Here is a 19,062-nt window from a genome sequence, read left to right on the forward strand (position 1 = left end):
CGCTGGGAGCTGTAGTGCGAGACCGCGCCGCAGAGCGCATGCACGGCGGGAGGCGGCGGAGCGCCCTCTGCCGGCGGGGCGGCCCCCCCCGCCCCCCGGTGCTCGGGAAGCGCCGGGCTCGGTCGGCGGATGCATCTGGTTTCCTCCGCGTCCGGCGGCGCAGGGCGAGGGGAGGGGGGCGGCGTGGGAGCAGACCTGGCCTGCCCTCCCACGGCTGACGGGGCCGGTCCCTTCCCACGGCCACCGCCATCCCCCCTTGGGGCAGCCCCGGGGGCTGGGGGATCCCCCCCTGCCTGGTGCAGGGGGAGCACGGACGTGCCCGAGGGCCCTTGGCTGCGCCAGCACCGCTGCTGGGCAGCAGCTGGGGACAGAGCTCGACCCCCTGCACCTCCTCCCCATCACCTGCTGCAGCCCCATGGCACCAGGACCCCCGTGGCACCGTGACCCCTGTGATAGCAGGACCCCGAGGCAGAGAGCTCCCCCCAGACTCCACCGCAGCCTGGCAAGTGAGCGGCACCATTCTCATCCACACTGGCACACACCTGGGCCACAAGCCAGCGAAGGAACCAAACCCAGCTACAAAGAAATGGCTTTATTGGGGAACTGGGAGCCCCGGGCCAGGTTTGGGCGGGGGGGGCTGCCCCGGGGAGGGGTGGTGGGACATCAATTCCTCTTTCTGCCTTTGCCAACAGCCTTGGCAGGAGCGGCAACAGGCGCTGCAGACTGGTAGAGGGTGGAAGAGATCTTGTTGATGTAGTAGAGGCCAACCATGGAGAAGATGAGGCTGTGGGAAGAAGAGAAGAGGCTGCTCAAGCTGCCAGCAGGCAGGAACGCTCCCGGATGGAACCGACACCTTCCCCTTTGATTCCCCCACTCTGGCGTGCCTGATGCTGCCACCCCAGGGGTCCCTAGCAGCAGCCACAGTGGCATGATGGTGCTGCCCACCCTCTGGGGCAGGCTCCGGACTTACCAGGTGGTGACACAGACTCGGTGGATGAGGCCGGAGGCAAAGAGAGCCAGCAAGAGGCAGGTGAGGACTGCGGAGGGAAAACAAGAGAGGTAAAAGATGGAGCCACACTGCCACAAGACATCAGCCTCAGAAGAGGAGGGGCTGAGGCCACAGCAGTGCCACAGGATGGGGGGCAACTGCCAGGGTGGGCCCTTCCCCTGGGGCAGGGCTGGGACCCTTTGACCCCACGGGCAGAGCAACACCAGGGACAGGGCCATGCTGTGGGCCCCTTGCAACCCCAGCACAGCCAGTGCGTTCCCCCTCCTCCCACCCCCCTGCAGCACTTACTCTCGGGGAAGATCTTGGCCTGGAAGCCCTTGCCAAAGACGAGGTTCTCCAGGTTGTTGAAGGCCTGGCTGGAGAGTTAAGGGACACAACAGACCACTGGCCTTGGTCTCCGCAGCCCCCCAGCCCCGGGACCTGCTGACCCCAGGACCTGCCACCCCCCCCCGGTCTCGGGCCCCGCTGCCGGAAAGGATACGGTGAGGGAGCAGAGGAAAAGCGCGGAGCCCAGCAGCCCACCCTGGATGGTCAGCCACTCGGTGGAGGCCAGCTGCCGGCTATACATCTGCATCCCGGCGAAGAGCAGCAGCGAGAGCAGCGAGGAGAGCGCCAGGGAGGTGCCCGTGCCTACGGCTGGGGCCGGGGCCCGGGCCCGCCTCAGCACGACCACCGGCACCGCAGGGCCGAGGTCGCCCCCCGGGGCCAGGCCTTCCCACAGGCCTCGGGCCCTGGGCCACCCCTCATCTCCCCATTCCCCGGTCGGGCCCCGTCCCGCCCCTCATCCCCCCATGTCCGGGCCTCCCCCGGGTCCCGTCCCGCCCCTCATCCCCCCCGGGTCCCGGCCGCACCCCGGGCTCAGTCCCCCCCGTCCCGTCCTCCGTTACCCATGGTGCCTCGCGGCGTCGCCCCCGGCCCTGTCCCTCCGCCGTCGCTCTGCGCAGGCGCACTGCGGCCGCGCCGCGAGGGACACGGCAGCAGGCGTGGCGGGGACGCAGTGCGCATGCGCGGGCGCTCCGCTCCCTCCCCGCGGGCGCAGGGCTCCGGCGGATTCGGGCGCCCCCTCGCGGTCGGGCGCGGCACTGCAGGCCCCGCCGGCTCGCGCGCCCCCTGGCGGCGGGGAGAGGCGTAGCGGGCTGCCCCGGGGCCGGGGCCGGGGCTCCCCACCCGCACCCCCGGTACCAACCCCGGGACCTCTCCCGGCGCTCCGCTCAGTCCGCCGCGGGGGGGGGGACGACGACACCCCGGGCGCAGCTCCCCGAGCCGCGCTGCCGTCCGCACGGGCCCTGCGGAGGGGGGCCGGGGGCGCGGCGGGAGCCTCCCGGTGCCGCCTCCCCCCCGCCACCGCCGCCACCGGGGCGGGTCCCGCCGAGCATGCGCGCCGCCGCCCCCCGCCCTCCCCCCGGCTCCGCCGCTCCCTGCAACAGACCGGGGCGTCCGCGGCCGCCGCTGCTGCCACCGCCGCCACGGGGACCGGCGTCGGGAGCGGGCGCGGAGCCATGGCCGAAGGCGAGGACCTGCAGACCTTCACCTCCATCATGGACGCGCTCGTCCGCATCAGCGTGAGCGGTGGCGGGGGTGGCACCGCGGGGCGGCCGGGCCGGGCCGGGCCGGGCCGGGCTCTCCCGGTACCGGCGTCGCCATGGCAACGCGGCGGGGCCCGGCGGCGGGGGCGGGCGGGATGGCGGGGGTGCCCTTGAGGGCCGGGTAGGCCGCGGAGAGGCCTCGGACCCGCGCCCCGACCCACCGGGCCTGGGGCCGCCGGGCGACGATCCCCGCAGAAGGCCGACACAGCCCCCCCCGCACCGTGCCACCGGCCGGGCACCGGGAGCACCGGGGGCTGCCTGCACACGCGTGGGCGGGGGGGCCAGTCCCCATCTTGGCTCCAATCCTGGTCCCCATCCTGGTGCTGGTCCCAGTGCTGGTCCTCATCCTGACCATGCTGCTGCTCCCAGGCCTCTTCCTGGCCCTGATGCTGGTGCCTGTACTGGTCCTGATCCTGATCCTGGTCCTGATGCCAGCACCAGCCCTGGTCCCCATCCTGGTGCTGCTCCCAGCCCTGGTCCCCATCCCACCCCTGGTCCCAGCGCTGCTCCTGATCCTGGCCCTGATGCTGGTCCCAGTGTTAGATCTGATCCTGTCCCTGGCACTGGTGCTGGCCTCAGTCCCCATCCCAGCAACAGCCCTGGTCCCAGTCCTGGTCCCCATCCCAGCCCTGGTCCCCATCCCAGTGCTGGTCCCACCCCTGGTCCCCATCCCATCCCAGCCCTGGTCCTAGTGCTAGTTCTGATCCTGGCCCTGGTGCCAGCTCCAGTCCTAATCTCTATCCCAGTGGCAGCCCTGGTCCTCATCCTAGTGCTGGTCCTAATCCTGGCCCTGGTTCTGGTCCCAGCCCTGATCCCTGCCCCGGTCCCCATGGTGGCCCTGGTCCCGTCCGTGGCGGGTGACGCTCCCCTCTCTCTCACCAGACCAGCATGAAGAACATGGAGCGGGAGCTGGTGTGCCCGGTGTGCAAGGAGATGTACAAGCAGCCGCTGGCCCTGCCCTGCGCGCACAACGTCTGCCACGTTTGTGCCAGCGAGGTGCTGCTGCAGCACGGCTACCTCTGCTGCGACCCCACCTCCGAGCCCTCCTCACCCGCTGCCACCCCCGCCACCCGCAGCCCCCGCCTGGGACGCCGGGCTGTCCCCAAGCCTGACCGCCTCGACCGCCTCCTGAAGTCAGGTGGGTCGGATGGAGGGGATGGGAACAGGGTCCAACGGGGTCCCCACGGGAGGCCCGAGCGGCTCTGGGATGCCGTGCCCCCCCTCATGCCCTCCCTCCCGCAGGCTTTGGCACCTACCCAGGGCGCAAGCGGGGCACCGTGCACCCGCAGACCATCAGCTTCCCCTGCCCGGCCTGCCAGCGGGACGTGGACCTGGGCGAGCGGGGCCTGGGCAGCCTTTTCCGCAACCTGACGCTGGAGCGGGTGGTGGAGCGCTATCGCCAGACCATCAACATCAGCGCCGCCATCATGTGCCAGTTCTGCAAGCCCCCACAGCTGGAGGCCACCAAAGGCTGCACCGAGTGCAAGTCCAGCTTCTGCAACGAGTGCTTCAAGCTCTACCACCCCTGGGGCACCCAGAAAGCCCAGCACGAGCCCACACCCCCCACCCTCACCTTCCGCCCCAAGGTACAGCCCCCCTGGGGGTCTTCCTTTGCTTGGGATTTTTGTGGGCACCAGGGGGGGATGCTGGAGGGGGGGACAGAGCCCCGCTGAGCTCCCCTGTGCCCGTGCAGGGGCTGATGTGCCCGGAGCACAAGGAGGAGGTGACTCACTACTGCAAGACCTGCCAGCGGCTGGTGTGCCAGCTCTGCCGCGTGCGCCGCACTCACACCAGCCACAAGATCACCCCGGTGCTCAGCGCATACCAGGCCCTCAGGGTAAGGACCGTGGGCACTGCGCTCGGGGCAGGGGACGGGGCTCGGCGGGGAGGAATCAGGGACACAGATGGGGTGTGCGGGTTGGGGGTGGGGGGTGCTGCTGGAGCCTCGCCTCATCTCCTTTCCTGCAGGAGAAGCTGACGAAGAGCCTTGCCTACATCCTGAGCAGCCAGGACACGGTGCAGACCCAGATTGCCGAGCTGGAGGAGACAGTGAAGCACACAGAGGTGAGGGCAGAAGGTGGCTTGCCTGTCCCCAAGCTGTCCCTTGGCTGGGGGGTGGCACTGCTAGGTGGGTCCCCTTGCTGCCCCCAGCACTGACCCAGCCGTGCTGGGCAGGTGAACGGCTCACAGGCCAAGGAGGAGGTGTCGCAGTTGATCCAGGGGCTGTGCACCATGCTGGAGGAGAAGAGGGCCACCCTGCTGCAGGCCATCGAGGAGTGCCAGCAGGAGCGGCTGGCCAGCCTGCACGGCCAGATCCAGGAGCACCAGGCCATGCTGGAGAACTCGGGCATGGTGGGCTACGCCCAGGAGGTGCTGAAGGAGACCGACCACCCCTGCTTCGTCCAGGCGGCCAAGCAGCTGCACAACAGGTACCAGGGACCCTCATGGGCACGGGGCTACCAGGGAAGGGGGTCAGGGCCTCTGCTGCCCAAGGTGGCCATCGCCTGTGTTATGGTTTGAGAGACCCACAACAAATTAGTGTCATTTAGACAATTATTCTCTCACGTGATGACCCCTCCCCACCTGGGAAGGGAAATTGAGGGAAAACAAGGAAACACAAGGGTTGAAATATAAATAGATTTAATAGGATAAGATGAAATAACATTAGTAACACCAAAGAACCGGTATTGATCCCGATACCAATATAAAATACACCAGGACTATCCCCAGCCCATTCCCCCAGCAGAAGCCGTGCACTCCCCGCAGGGACAGCCGATGTGGGACCCTGCGAGCGCTGCAGCTTCGGGAGGGAGGGAAGGGCTCAGGGCTCCAGCACCGGGGCAAGGAGTTCTCAGAGAGAGAGCGCTCCTCAGCAAACTTTCTAATTTCTATTGAATGTGCTCTTCATGGAATGAAATAACCCTTTTGGCCATGTTGGGTCAAGTGCCCGGGTCTCACTTCTCCTTGTCCCTGTACCTGGCAAGGCTTGGAAACACTGAGACCTTGAAACCCACACCCCAGAGCTGGCTGTAAAGTAAATATTTTCACAAATTCAGACACTGGAGTCTTCTAAAAGTGCAGTTTTCCCAAGCATTGGAAGAGAAAATAGTCTATCGTTCAAACCAGGACAGCGTCCCATCCTGATGTCCCTGCTGTCCTGCAGGATCCTCAGGGCCACCGACTCGCTGCAGAGCTTCCGTCCTGCGGCCACCGCCTCTTTCAGCCACTTCCAGCTGGACGTCAGCCGGGAGCTGAAGCTGCTCACCGACCTGGCCTTCATCCGAGGTAAAGGCAACAGCGCCCGGGCACCGGCTGTGCCCTGTGTGGAGGCGCAGCCCCCGCGGGCAGAGCAGCTCCTGCCCAACTCTGAGCCGGGCGCTCGCGGATCTGCCGGTCCCCCCTCCCCGTCAGGGACGGCCCCCGCCCCAACAGCCCCCCCAAAAGTGATCCCTGCCCTGCCCCGTGCCAGGACAGCCAGGCCAGTGGGCAAGGACAGGCAGGGCCACGGTGGCAGGTAAGGGCAGCAAGAGCGGCGGAGGGTGAGTATGGACAGAGGCTGCCCCGCTGCAGGGCAGGAGCCGCATGGCCCTGCCGGACCCGCTGGCAACACTTTTCAGACCTGCTTCTACCTCTCTTTGTTTATAGGCTGCGGCCGCTGCTGAGTCGTCACCGAAGTAACTGAGGCAAGTCACATCCCTGCCCCAGAGCCGGCCCCGCTCTCTCTGTCCCATCCCGCCATCCCCAGCCCTGCTCCGCTGCCATCCTCCATCCCCATCCCGCCTATGGGCGGTGGCTCTGCCCCCCGCTCCATGCGCTGCCACTCCTCCTGCCTTCCCGTCCCCTCCGCACCCCATTTCCATCCCCTCCGTGCCCCATTTCCATCCCTCTCTTGCCCCGTCTCCATCCCCCTCCACGTCCCATCTCCATCCCCTCCACACCCCATTTCTGTCCTCTTCACCCCATTTCCGTCCCCCTCTGCACCCCATTTCTGTCCTCCTCGCCCCATTTCCATCCCTCTCCGCACCCCATTTCTGTCCCCCTTTTGCCCCATTTCCATCCCTCTCTTGCCCCATTTCAATCCCCTTCCTCACCCCATCTCCGCCTCCCTCCTTGCCCCATTTCCATCCCCCTCTTGCCCCATATCTGCCCCCCTCCTCGCCCCACTTCCTCCTGCCATCCCCTCATCTCTCCAGCTCCCCTTCCCACCCTGCCTTCCTGCTCCCACTGCACCGCCGACATCTTCACACCACCATCCCCATCTCTCCCCTCCTCCTCTCCTGCTGCCTCCATTCTCTCTCTCTCTCTCTCTCTCTCTCTCCTCCCTCCCCGACTTGCACTCAGCCTGTCTGGTCCCTGGAGCCCCACAGCAGCGAGCTCCTCTGTCTCCCCGACTCTCGCTCTCCTCCGGTGCCTACACACGGTCTCCGCAGTCAGATCCCCCTAGACTCCTGCTGGTTGTGCGTCCGTGCGTCCGTCCGGAATGCCCCTTCCCTGCGTCTGGCCGCCTCCCCACCTGCCGGGAGGGGGGGATGCTGCCTGATGCCCGCTGGTGCCTCTCCCCGCAGCGCCTGAGGCCCCCGTCATCGACACCCAGCGCACCTACGCCTACGATCAGATCTTCCTGTGCTGGCGGCTGCCGCAGCACTCGCCGCCTGCCTGGCACTACACGGTGGAGTACCGCAAGACAGACGCCAAGGCCAAGGGGCTGAAGCTGTGGCAGCGGCGGGAGGAGGTGCGCGGCACCAGCGCCCTCGTGGAGTACCTGGACACCGACAGTGTCTACGTGCTCCGGGTGAAGGGCTGCAACAAGGCGGGCTTCGGGGAGTACAGTGAAGACATCTACCTGCACACGCCACCCGCCCCAGGTGAGAGCTGCTGGGGGCTCAGAGCACCCATCTGGGGGGCTTGGAGCACCCCACCGGCTGCTTGCACCGTCCTGCTCACCCACTGTTAGAGTTTGAGAAACCCACAACAATTTAGTGTCATTTAGACAATTATTCTCTTACCCGATGAGCCCTCCCCACCCAGGAAGGGGAATCGGGGAAAGCAAGGAAACATGAGAGTTGAATTATAAATAGATTTAGTAGGATAAGACTTAGATAATTAACATTAATAACACTAAAGAACCAGTATTGATCCCGATACCAATATAAAATACACCAGGACTGTCCCCAGCCCATTCCCCCAGCAGAAGCCGTGCACTCCCCGCAGGGACAGCCGATGTGGGACCCTGCGAGCGCTGCGGCTTCGGGAGGGAGGGAAGGGCTCAGGGCTCCGGCACCGGGGCAAGGAGTTCTCAGAGAGAGAAAGCTCCTCAGCAAACTTTCTAATTTCTATTGATTGTGCCGTTCGTGGTATGAAATAACCCCGTTGGCGGCTTGGGTCAAGTGCCCAGATCTTGCTCCTCCTCATCCCCGCACCTGGCAAGGTTCAAAAACCCTGAGATCTTGAATCCCACAGAACTTCACTGGCTCTAAAGTAAATATTTTCACAAATTCAGACACTAGCGTCTTATAAAAGTGCAGTTTTCCCAAGTGTTAGGAGAGAAATTAGTCCTGTGTTGCTCAGTCCAGGATGCTCACCCTTCTCTCCTCCTCCCTGCAGTCCTCAACTTCTTCCTGGACAACCGCTGGGGCTTCAACCGGGACCGGCTGGCCATCAGCAAGGACCAGCGCGCTGTGCGCAGTGTCCCCGGCATCCCCATGCTCTTCGCTGCCGAGCGCCTGATGACCAGCTGCCACCTCTCCATTGACCTGGTCATCGGCGATGTGGCCATCACGCAGGGCAAGAGCTACTGGGCCTGCTGTGTGGACCCCAGCTCCTACCTGGTCAAGGTGGGTGTGGGGCTGGAGAGCAAGCTGCAGGAGTGGTTCCAGGTGCCGCAGGACGTGGTGAGCCCCAGGTGAGCCCCTCGGTGGGTGTGTGTGGGGGGTCCTCTGCCTGTTCCTGCCTCTTTGCCAGGCACGGAGGGGAGCCCCAGCCGGTCCCTTGCGTCTCCGTGCCGGGACTCACCCGTCCCCCTCACTGCAGGTACGACCCTGACAGCGGCCATGACAGTGGTGCAGAGGACACAACGGTGGAGGCCCCCCCGCCCTACGCCTTCCTCACCATAGGCATGGGCAAGATCTTGCTCTCGCACGGGTCGGCGCTCACCTCCCGCGACCCCAACGGCTGCACCGTGCCCTTGCCCCCCCGCATCGGCATCTGCCTGGACTACGAGCAGGGCAAGGTGAGCTTCTACGACGCCGTCTCCTTCCGCGAGCTCTGGGAGTGCGGCGTGGACTGCTCAGGGCCCGTCTGCCCTGCCTTCTGCTTCATCGGAGGGGGGGCCCTGCATCTCCAGGAGCTGGTGGCCAACAAGCAGGAGCGTAAAGTGACCATCGGGGGCTTTGCAAAGCTGGACTGAGCCGTGCCCGCGCTCCACATGCGTGTGCCGGCTGTGACCCCCCGATTGCCGAGGGAGCCCCAGGGCCTGGGGGGGTGCGGGGGGGTGAGCAGGGAGCAGAGCACAGCGAGGGCAGCCCCGGCCCTGCTGCTGGCTGGGAGCAGGCCAGGCATTCGTTTTGTGGCATGGGGGGGATGGGGACAGCTCTGCCGTCCCCTCCTGTCCCCATCCGCCTGTACCTGTCCTCGGCTTGGCTGGGGGCCGCGGGCAGGGCTGGGCAGCGGGTCAGCCCCAGAGACCGACCAGGAAGGGGGTGCGAGCGGGACGTGGGGCTGCGTGGGGAGGGGGGAGACAAGTGACGGTGGGGGTGACAGTGGGGGGGAGCGGCTGGGTGCTGGCTGGGGTGGGGGAGGCAGCTGGGCTTGGGGAGAGAGGGTGGGGGGGAGCTGGGCTGGAATGAGTTGTGAAGACCTTTTTTAAAAATGGCTCATTTTCAATGTGGCTCACCCAGCTGCAGCACCGTGGCCGGGCATGGGCACAGCCGCCCCCGCGTCCCGCCCATGGGCTGCGGGGTCCTCGGTGTCCCTGCTGTCCCCTGGGGCCGCACAGCACCGCTGGCTGCTCTGCCCTGACCCCAGGGGAGCCACGGGCTCCGGAGGGACATGCCAGGCCCCTGTGACACCACTTGGTGCCAAACTACATGCTCCTGGGGTGGCTGCGGGGTCAGGATATCACCCGGCTGGGGGCTGCACGTGTCCACCATCCACGGCGGGGGGGGGGCAGTGCCAGCGGTCCCACACCGGGATCTGTCCAAGCTGCTGTAGTTTCTCCTGGGTTCTGTTACATTTGCTGTATTTTCATGGTTTCCTACAATAAACTGCAATGCCAGACTCCTCCAGCACACCCCCGGGCAGTCTGGTACGGGGTGGGGGGCTGCAGGGTGGTGGGCACCCCCGGGGCTCAGGGCTGTGGGGCCAGGCTTGTCCCTCGGGCTGTGACAGCAGGGCCCGATCCTGCCTGCACTCTGACGTGTCCGGTCCCTGCCTGCACTCTGCCCAGCCACATGGCCACTGCCACCCCATCCTCGGGGGTCAGGGGGCTCCTGGGCCATCTCGCTGCTGGGTCGAGAGGAAACCCCTATAGCATCAGCAGGGGGGGTGTCCAGCCTAGGGGGGGTGGCTGGGTGCCAGGGCATCCTCATGGGGTGGGTAACAGGGGCTGGACCCCCCCCCCACCTGGGTACCCTGGGAGCGGCGTGGCAGGCGGAGGAGCCATGTGTGGGGCCAGGGCCCTGTCCCCCCCAGCCCTGAGCTGGCGCCTGTCCCTGGGGAACACCGGGCCCCCCCCACCCCGTTCGGAGCCGGTGGGGCCCCGGTGGCCGGGCGAACAGGCAGCTCTTTGTGGGGCCCAGCCCAGGCGCCAGTTTCGATTCCTGCAGGCCCTGCCCAGGGCTGGGGGGGGCCTGGGGGTGCACACAGCGCCCTGCCCAGCCCCAGGCGGCAGCAGCCCCATGCACCCCCCCCTGCACCCTGCCAGGCCCTGCCCTGGGCACACAAACCCATCCCTGGCTGGCAGCAGGGCTCGGGGGGGACGACACGTGTTTCAATGCTGTTTTCAGCTTTGCCCCTTCCTCCTGGCGTACAAGGGCAGGATCTGGCACCTTGTGTCTCATGTCCACCCCCCCAGTGTTGTCCTGCTGTTCACGTGCATGCAAAGACACACACCCACCCACCCCACCCCCCCGAAAGCCCACCCTGCGCCAAACCGCCCAGCTCCTGCCATACCTGCCCTGATCCCCCCCCTCCCTAGGGCGCACCCAGTCCCTGCTGACCCCCATCCCCATGGCCCTCTGTCTCTCCAGCCGCCCGTCCCTGCTGACCCCCATACCCGCGGGCCCCCCCTCCCTCCTGCCGGGCTGGAAGGCTGCTGGGTCTCATCGTTGCTGTTGGCAACTCTGGCTATTGGCAAGGCACATGGAAAACCAAAAGCAGCAGAGTCCCCCCCGGTTGCACCCACCCCCCCCCCCACGGGGCTTGCATCACCCACTCTTGCCTGGCAGACACCACTTCCCCCCGGCCTGGAGCCCCCCCAGACCCTCACCCACACCCCGGCACATGCCCGGGTCCCTGGGACCTGACACAGCCATGTCCCCCACCCAGAGCCCACGTGCTGTGGCCAAGGTGGCCACCAGCCACACGCCGTCAGGCTGGTACTGGGGCTGGTTCCTGGCGAAGCCGCTGGCCCCGTGCCTGGGTGCACAAGAGATTTCTTTGGGGAAGGCTTGTTTCCTTGTTTTTCTGACTTTTCAGTCGTTGCCAAAACCCTCCCAGCCCCCAGCGTGGGCTCCCCCACCCCCCAGCTCAGGGCATGGCCATCCCAAAGGCTCACAGCCCGCCACATGGCCCCGGGCCGGGCAGGTCAGGTCCCGGTGCAGTCCCCCAGCCCCACTGGGGCCACCCAGCTGCCCCCCGGCACGGCCTGCAGCCCTTCCCCGCTCCCGCATGGCATCCCCCAAAGCCATTTTGGGGCTCACCTGGGGTTCGGAGGATGCCAAGCCTGGAGCAGGCAGGGGCAGGGGAGCGGGACCAGGCACGTCAGCGACGCACATACTGCCTTTACGGGGTTTGTCCCGCTGCTTCACGGCCCCACCGTCACCTCCACCCGCCACTGGTGCAGCCGCGGGGTAACCGGTTGTGCCGAATGAGACATGTTTGCTCACAAGACAGAAACTGGGAGTGTGGGAGAGGCAGGCGGGATGTGGGCAAGAGGTGTCCCAGCAGGACACGGTCACACCCCGGGGGGACACAGGGGACAGGGACACCGCCTGCACCCAGGAAACTGGAGGTACAGCCACAGCGAGCGAGAAATAACCCCAGCACAAACCCCAAATCTGCTGGCCTGAAAAACGAGAGCAGACCCCCCCCGAGCTGAGCTCGGCCGGGTAGGCGATGGCCACACTGGGGACATCCCACCAGCTGCCGGGCTGGAAGGGGAGTCACCACCCCAGGGTGGCACTCTGGGCATCACAGTGTGCCCGGGCTCACTGCAGCCCCGTGGGACACGGCACCTGACTGCACCCATCCTTTTATTGTGAAATGCGATAAATATACCACGGCCCCTGCCACCCTGCTTCTTGGCCGAGCCGAGCCCAGCGCCGACACCCCAGATTTATATTTATATAAAATAACACCACGAAAAGAGCAACTGAACCCCCAGGGGTGAGCATAGGGGGGCCTCAGCCTGGCCCCCCCCACCCCCAGCGCAGAGCAGGGGGTGCACAGCCAAGCAAGTGCGGGGGCCAGGGGTGCAGGGGACCCTCCCTCCCGCCCCGAATCTTTGTTCGTCCAGTTCTGTCATGCGCACGAATCCTGCTGCTCCAGAACCATCCGGCTCCCGCTGCCCACAGCGAGGGGCCGAGCAGCACCGGGGGGCGTGCCTGGGGCCGGTGCTGCTCACCCCTGGGAGCAGGGGGGCTGTGGCCGCCCCCTCCCCTCAGCGGCTGCCCTCCGGAGGTCCCAGCACGTCCCTCAGAGGTTGTCAGAGGTGGCGGCGGGGTTGGTGTAGGTGAAGGTGCCGGCCCCTGCGCCATTGCTGCCAGCCACCTGGGGAGAGAGTGGGGGGGGGCATCAGAGCAAGGCTGAGCCCCCTCCTCAGCCCCCACCTGGGGCACCCTCACCACAGGCATCAGCTCAGCCACAAAGCGCATCCCCCCCTGCACGGTCGGCAGCTGCTCTGGCCATGGGCACCATGGGCACCCAGAGCCCCCCCCCCACCAGCAACCAGAGTCGTCCCCCCCCCCCCCCCCAAGCACAGGAGCTGGCAGAGGAGGCGGAGTGGCCCCAGCCATGTTCTGCTCCTCCTGCGCGATAAGCCTGCCCAGCGAGAGCAAAGGTAAATATTTACCCAGGCCCCTGGTATTTGAACAGGGCGAGCGGCTCACACGGAGCCAAGCAGCTGGATATGGCCCCCACCCACAGTGCTGGCACACAGGGGGGCACAGCGCATCGGGGGAACTGGGATGACACCCCCTCCCCCCCCCGCAGATCCCACGTCACTTGGGGGGGAAGCCGTGCCCTCGGTTTCAGAGCTGCCATGCGGGATATGGGGTGCAGGAAATGCAGAGCAGGATACGAGGTGCGGGATATGGGGTGCAGCCCCCTGGCCCCCTGCCACCCCTGCACCACCATGGCCCCAGCCCCAACTCCAGTCCTGGTCCATGGCAGAAGGACACCCCAACTCCAGCAGGTGTCAGGGTTTAGGCAGGACATGGCCAAGCCCGAGCAGGGGCAGTGTGGGGGGGCAGGGCCCCCCCGTGCCCACCAGCAGGCAGGGAGAGCGGCTGCCCAAGGTCGCGGGGAGCTCCCCAGAGCCGGGCTGGGTCTGCCAGCGCTGGCCGTGTCCCCAGCGCCACTGCTCCATCCAGGCGTGAAAGTTAGGCTCACCTCCCAGCCGGGAGGGGACCGGCGTGGGGCAGGCTCCCAGGGCCACCAGCTCTGTTAGCCATTAACCCAGCGGTCAAGGGACCTGCCCAGCCACCCGCCTGCACCAAAAACCACCTTCTCCAGCATCACCCCAGCCCTGCAGTGGCCAGGACGCTGGGTGCAAGCAGCCACAAGGGACGGTAGCACTCGGCTCTCACCTGGCTGTATGGGTTGGGCTTGCTGTTGGGTGACATGTAGCGGCCGTGGCTCTGGTACGGCGGGTACTCGGCCATGGGGTGGTAGGAGTCCTTCGTGCTGAGCAGGTCCAGCTTCCCTCGGCTTTTCCGGCGGCAGGTGCAGGTGGTCTGGGGGGGAGAGGGAAGGGGTCAGGGGCCTGAAGGGATGGGAATGGGAAGACGGGACCCACCAGCAGAAGACCGGTGAGGACAGGAATGGGGACGGGGGACTCACCATCAGGAAGCAGGTGAGGATGCTCAGCAGCAGCAGGATGCAGACCAGGACCAGCAGAGCAATGGCCCAGTCCGGGACCGCAGGCACCGGTGCTGGGGATATCACCTCCTCAGTGCCTGAAAGAGGACCAGAGCTGTGTCTGCGCCGCTGGGCAGAGCCGTGGGGCTGGGGAGGGACAAACAGCCCTGAGAGACCCCCAGGATGGGACGTGAGGGGGTGAGCCCTCCTCCACAGAGTCCAGTTGGTCTTCCCAGTGCTGTCCACCACTGGCTCTGCCAGCTGCAAGGCCTGAGTCTCTCTCACAGGGAAACCCGGGTGTCCCCACCACCAAGAATCCTCCCTGCCCCAGCCAGGGTGGGGCAGTGCTTGCAGAGCCCCCCAAGAACACCCCCATGAGGCTCCGTTCCCCCTTGCGTCCCCAGCCCACAGCTCCCGCTCACTCCGGATGCTGGCCAGCTGCAGGTCCATGATGAAGCCGTTGTGGTCCAGGCTTTTCCTCAGCTGCTGCTCAGCGGCGGTGCTGGTGATGGTGTCGTTGCCATGCCCAAAGATGAGGACGGACTGCACCTCCACCGAGCCTTGGCTGCCCACGAGAAGAGGTGTCAGCGCCCGGATGGCCACCCCCCCGCGAGGGGCTCTGCTCCGGACACGCCATCCGGCTCACCTGAACTGGAGCTCGCTGCATCCCTTGTAGGTCTGCCTGCCCATGCAGCTCGCGCAGCCAAAGACGTACTCGTACTGGAACAAAGCATGCGGTGACGGCCACCTCCCTGGCAGACACCCCCTCCCACCCATCCCCTCGTGGGACCGGCCGGGGAAGGCAGAGCAGATGCTCAGGGCACTTTTATGGGGAGCCCTGATGGGAGGGGGCTCCTTCCCAGTGCAGACTCGGGGGGGTCCTTGCTCGCCCAGGGCTGGGGCTCACCATGGTCAAGACAGTGTGGCTCAGGGTCCTGTAGTCCTTCGAGGTGGGGTCGCGCAGGCTCTCGTTGAAGCTCCTGTTGATGATGCGGAAGGAGAGTGGGACGCGGCGGAGCAGCTGGACCCCGGTGGGAAGCGGGGCTGGGGCTCTGCTGGGGCTGGGACCACTGCTACTGGCTAGCACAGCCGTGGGGGTCTGCCTGGGGGCCATGCTGCCCTGACTGGTGACAGAGGCTTTCTGCGTGGGGTCGACCTGGGGGCTGCTGCTCCCATTGCTGGAGATGGGGATCCCCGTGGCAGCACCCGTGGGGGAGGTCGGAGCCGCAGAGCTGCTGTTGGTTGTGTTGGTGCTGACAGGGGTGATCCAGCTGCTGTCATTCGTGGTGGCATTGGCGTGGGAGATGACAGTGGTGATAGAGGTGGGCACTGCAGTGCTGTTGGTTGTGGTGTTGCCTGAGGAGCTGTTGCTGGACTGGATGTTTGTGGTGTTGCCTGTGGTGGGGAAGACCGTGGGGTGGGAGGGGACCGAGGTTTGGTTACTGTCGCCCGTTGTGTTTTTGAAGATGGTGATGTTCGGAGAGGTGATCATGGGGGTGGCAGTTGTCTCGGCAGTTGTCTCCGTGGTGGTCATGTCTGTGGTGGTCGTCTCTGTGGTGGTTGTGTCGGTAGTGGTTGTCTCTGCGGTGGTCTCACCCATCTCACATTTACCTAGAGGAAACCCCAGGAGTCGCAGCTGGGACTGCAGCACCGGTTGGGGGAGGTTTTAGACACCTCCCTGAGCCACAAGGCACCAAGAAGCACCGCAGTCTCCAGGAGCCAACCACCGGCAGCTCCCAATGCCCACGAGGACAAGACCTTCAGGAACATCCCACAACTGGGGCTTGTGCTGGGCACACACGGCACCACTGAGGGTTGGGGCGGTGCCACCTGGGTGGCTGGCACTGGCCACCGTGCCCAGCCCTGCAGATCCCCCCTGCTCCTGAGGGGACCCTGCCACACTGGGGGCCTCAGGAACAGCCCCCCCCCCCCCAGATAAAACCCTCTTTGCTGCAGGTTGCTGGGCTGGGAGGGTGGGGTGCCAACTGGGCCCCCCTGGACCCGCATGGCCTGGCTGTCGGCCAGCACGGGCGGCTCCCGGGCGGTTTCCCAGCGGGTGCCACAGGAGCTGGCAGCACTGGAGGAGAGCCCGGGGTCCTGACGGCTCACCAGGACACACCTGCATACCAGCCTGTGAGCCCCGGGCGCAGCCTGCTCCAGCTGGCCCCGGCGCAGCCCGGCTGCCCGGCCGATCCTGTTGGACACAGCTAAGAGAAGCCATGGCCACAGCAAGGTCCCCAGGACCCGGCTTTGCTGGGGACAACCAAACTTGGGGCGCTGCACCCTAGGGGCAGCCCAGGAGAGACAGCGATGCTTCTGCTGCCGGGGAACCGAGGGCCAATGGCTCTGGCATCCCCCAGTCCCTGCTCAGAAAGCAGCCCAGGGGACCCAGCTCCCGTCCCCCTGCCCCGTTACCTCTCTGCTTGCCCGGGTCCCAGCCCAGCTCCCTCCAGCTTGGGGTCCCACCAGCCCCAGCCCCTCACCTGTGCCCAGCACCAGCAGCAGCAGGAGGGCAGTGAACGCCATGGGGCTCATCCCGGGGGGTCCCGGTGCCTCTCGGGGCTCTGCGGCAGCTGCTCTCCCGTTAGCCAGCGGCGCGCTCTGTGATCTGTGAATCAGGAACTGGCGGCTGGGCAGCAGTGGGAGCTTTATAGAGCACCCAGAGCAGGTGGGGAGGCCCCACCCTGCCGCCGGCCCCAGGGAGGGGGGCTCCCTCCGCCCTGCTTGACACAGGGCCCGGGGTGCCGCCTTGCTGATGGGGCCCCCACAGCATCCTTCCCTGGGGCTGGGTGCCCCCACGGTCCCCTGGCTCAGGGGGACATTGCCAGCAGCGTCCTCGTGCTGCGGGTGGATGCAGCCTCAGGCAGGGGCATGGGGAAGGGGCAGCGGCCGGGGGTCCTCGGGTAGGGGTGGGGGCCAGCATCTGCCCAGTGCTGTGGGCTGAGCCACGGTCGCCAGGACCTGGTGGGGAGCTCGGGGGGACGGAGCCCCCCCCAGTCCCTCACTCGGAGCCGGGGGGGCCTCATCCTCTGGCTCAGCCTGGGGTTAATCATTACCTGCCGGCCACTGCCTCGCCCAGCACTCAAATAAACACCAGTGATGCCCCCCCGAAATGCTTACGCAGGTGGGGCCCAGGGCCCCACCAAATCCCATTACCTCCCACTATTCTCCGCAACAGGTCCCAGGGCCCCCCCAACCAAGCATGAGGGCTCCAGCGAGTACAAGACCCCCTTCTCACTCAGGATATAGACCCCAGCCCAGGCTGATGCCCAGTGCCAAGCCGGATGCCGATGCTCCACCTCAGAGATACCAGGTGCCACCCGTGCCAGGGCGCAGAGCCCCCATCCTCCCTGGTGACACGTGCTCCTGGCACCACCAGACCACACCAGCTTTTCTGCTCCCTCCCTGCCCCTGCCCCTGCCCTGCGGGAGAGCCCTGATTGCTGGGAAGCGCCCCTGTTCCTGGGGAAGGCTTGGTGGGGGGCCCCATGCCCGACATCCTGCGCAGCCCCGCATGAAGCCGAACCTCCCCCCCCCCGCTCCAAGCCATGCCGGGGGGGTTCCGAGGCATCAGAGCAAAGGGAGCAGAGAGGAGGGGACCCTCCGCACTGCAGTAACAGTGGGGCCAGGGACTGGCAATGGCACCCAGCTGCACCCAGTTCCAGGCCAACGGGTCCCGCGGCCTTGGTGCCAGGCAGGGCATAAGCAGCAAGATCTGGGGGGACAGCACCCCCCCCGAAACCCCTCGGCCATGGGGACGGGCAGCTCCCACAGGGCTGACTCCCACCACCCTCACCCTCCCACCCCCGCCATCTTCTGCCCTTTGTGCCAACCCGGGGCAACGCTGGGGATGCCGCCCCCAGCCTGTGTGACCCCCCCCCAGCCCACAATTTGAGGTCTGCAACAATCCCCTTAGCGGAAAACCACGGCGGACACGCTGCGGGAGGGGGAGGAGGGGGGGAGAAGGAAGGGGCCGGACACGCGGCGCCGCGTCCCCGTCCTCTGCGGGCACTCCCGGCACTCGCCCTCCCACCCCCCCCCCGGTGACAACCCCCGGTGACAACCCCCGGTGACCCGTACCGGCCGTGCCCGGCACCCACGCGTGCGGCGGGGGGGGTCCCGGGGCCGGCCCATCCCCACGTCCCCCGCCCCGCCCGGCGGCGCTAGAGCTGGGGCGCCCCCTGGCGGGCGCGGCGGCGCACAGCGCTCGCCCCACGCCCCGGGCGGCACCGGGAGCGGCACCGGGAGCGGCACCGGGAGCGGGGCCCCGCAGACGCCCCTCGCAGCCGGAGGGGTGCGGCACGAGCGGAGCCCCGGTCGGGGGAGGTGAAGGCGCTCGGTACCGACCCCAGCGCCGCCGCGATTCCCGGCCCCTTCCCCGGTCCCGCTGCGCCTCCGAGGCGGGAACGGGCAGCGGACAACGTTCGCCCGGGCACCGGGCACCGGCAAGCCGGCGCCGCAGCCGCCCCGTTGCCCTTTTAAGAGGGGGGCCCGGAGCCGCCGCTCCCATTGTCGCCGCTGCAGCCGCCGTGGGGCGGGGGGGTGGGGGGGCCGAGCCGGTGCCGGTGCCGGGGCGGGGCGGGGGGGGGGGGGGGAGGGGGGGGCACATTCCGCCGCGTTGCCGGGCCACCCGTCGCCATGGCGACCGGGCACTGCCGCCGGGGCTCGGCGCGCGCCGCGCAGTTCCCACGGAGCGGCCCGAGCGGCGGCGGCGGCGGCGGCGGCTCCGGTCCCTCCGGGGCGGCGGGAGGGACGGGATGCGGTGCAGTGTTGTGCTCTCGCCTACCAATATTGCACTCGTCCCGGCCTCCCGCCGCTGCGGGCTCCGCCGGTGCGACCGACCGGGCACCCCCCGACACCCCCACCACGACCACCGGGAGGACATCGAGGGACGGAACCGGGAGCACCGGGAGGGGCGGGGGAGGAGCGCCCGCTCGGGGCACCGGGACCCCCGCAGGAACCGGGCGCGCAGGCTAAAAAAACACTCAAAACTTTATGGCCAGACTTCGGGCAGCGCCTGGGGCGGGGCGTGGGGGGGGGGGGGGGGGGCAGCCCCGCCACCCGCCGGTCCTGCTCGCCCCGCTGCCGCCCGCACGCGCCGGTACCGGCAGTGTAAAGTCCGCGGGGGTCCGGGAGCGCGGGGCCCGGCCGGGAGGGGCTGCGGGGCCCGGAG

At 67.4% G+C, this 19,062-nt stretch overlaps 3 protein-coding genes across 5 annotated transcripts; 1 reads left to right on the forward strand and 2 right to left on the reverse strand.

The window, feature by feature from the left end:
• Nucleotides 1-578: 578 nt before the first annotated feature.
• KRTCAP2 (keratinocyte associated protein 2) lies at nt 579-2,014 on the reverse strand. The gene is made up of 5 exons (XM_074164475.1): nt 1,897-2,014; nt 1,491-1,645; nt 1,298-1,361; nt 971-1,037; nt 579-784 (listed from the first exon to the last, which is right to left on the reverse strand). Exons 1-5 carry the CDS (start codon nt 2,012-2,014, stop codon nt 664-666), a joined length of 525 nt encoding a protein of 174 aa, XP_074020576.1. The 3' UTR covers nt 579-663.
• TRIM46 (tripartite motif containing 46) lies at nt 957-9,001 on the forward strand. 3 transcript variants are annotated; one of them, XM_074164474.1, is made up of 10 exons: nt 957-973; nt 3,483-3,733; nt 3,838-4,181; nt 4,289-4,432; nt 4,564-4,659; nt 4,771-5,024; nt 5,759-5,880; nt 7,161-7,460; nt 8,200-8,497; nt 8,626-9,001. In XM_074164474.1, the coding sequence occupies exons 2-10, from the start codon at nt 3,484-3,486 to the stop codon at nt 8,999-9,001; spliced, it is 2,184 nt and encodes a 727-aa protein (XP_074020575.1). In that variant the 5' UTR covers nt 957-973; nt 3,483. The 3 variants fall into 3 exon arrangements, with proteins under 3 accessions (XP_074020575.1, XP_074020573.1, XP_074020574.1); XM_074164472.1 differs by lacking the exon at nt 957-973 and adding an exon at nt 2,509-2,637 and having other exon boundaries at nt 3,478-3,733; XM_074164473.1 differs by lacking the exon at nt 957-973 and adding an exon at nt 2,509-2,571 and having other exon boundaries at nt 3,478-3,733.
• A 3,506-nt stretch (nt 9,002-12,507) lies between these two features.
• MUC1 (mucin 1, cell surface associated) lies at nt 12,508-15,490 on the reverse strand. Its single transcript, XM_074164412.1, has 6 exons — nt 14,798-15,490; nt 14,537-14,610; nt 14,313-14,455; nt 13,873-13,991; nt 13,620-13,766; nt 12,508-12,582 (listed from the first exon to the last, which is right to left on the reverse strand). The coding sequence occupies exons 1-6, from the start codon at nt 15,488-15,490 to the stop codon at nt 12,508-12,510; spliced, it is 1,251 nt and encodes a 416-aa protein (XP_074020513.1).
• Nucleotides 15,491-19,062: the final 3,572 nt, after the last annotated feature.

Source organism: Numenius arquata, chromosome 27 (assembly GCF_964106895.1).
Source record: "Numenius arquata chromosome 27, bNumArq3.hap1.1, whole genome shotgun sequence".
NCBI lineage: Eukaryota > Metazoa > Chordata > Aves > Charadriiformes > Scolopacidae > Numenius > Numenius arquata.

Bases quoted from the DNA above. Each gene is read 5' to 3' on its own strand.
- MUC1 (XM_074164412.1), bottom strand. From the start codon at position 15,490: ATGGGTGAGACCACCGCAGAGACAACCACTACCGACACAACCACCACA. The intron at 14,611-14,797 runs GTGAGCCCCAGC...GCTTTGTTCCAG, and splicing joins GCCACACTGTCTTGACCATG to TACGAGTACGTCTTTGGCTG. The intron at 13,992-14,312 runs GTGAGCGGGAGC...CTGGTCCTCTTT, and splicing joins GCAGCTGGCCAGCATCCGGA to CAGGCACTGAGGAGGTGATA.
- TRIM46 (XM_074164472.1), top strand. From the start codon at position 2,509: ATGGCCGAAGGCGAGGACCTGCAGACCTTCACCTCCATCATGGACGCG. The intron at 5,881-7,160 runs GTAAAGGCAACA...CTCTCCCCGCAG, and splicing joins CGACCTGGCCTTCATCCGAG to CGCCTGAGGCCCCCGTCATC. The intron at 7,461-8,199 runs GTGAGAGCTGCT...TCCTCCCTGCAG, and splicing joins GCACACGCCACCCGCCCCAG to TCCTCAACTTCTTCCTGGAC.
- KRTCAP2 (XM_074164475.1), bottom strand. From the start codon at position 2,014: ATGCGCACTGCGTCCCCGCCACGCCTGCTGCCGTGTCCCTCGCGGCGC. The intron at 1,362-1,490 runs GTATCCTTTCCG...CTCTCCAGCCAG, and splicing joins TTTTCCTCTGCTCCCTCACC to GCCTTCAACAACCTGGAGAA. The intron at 785-970 runs GTAAGTCCGGAG...TTCTTCCCACAG, and splicing joins CGAGTCTGTGTCACCACCTG to CCTCATCTTCTCCATGGTTG.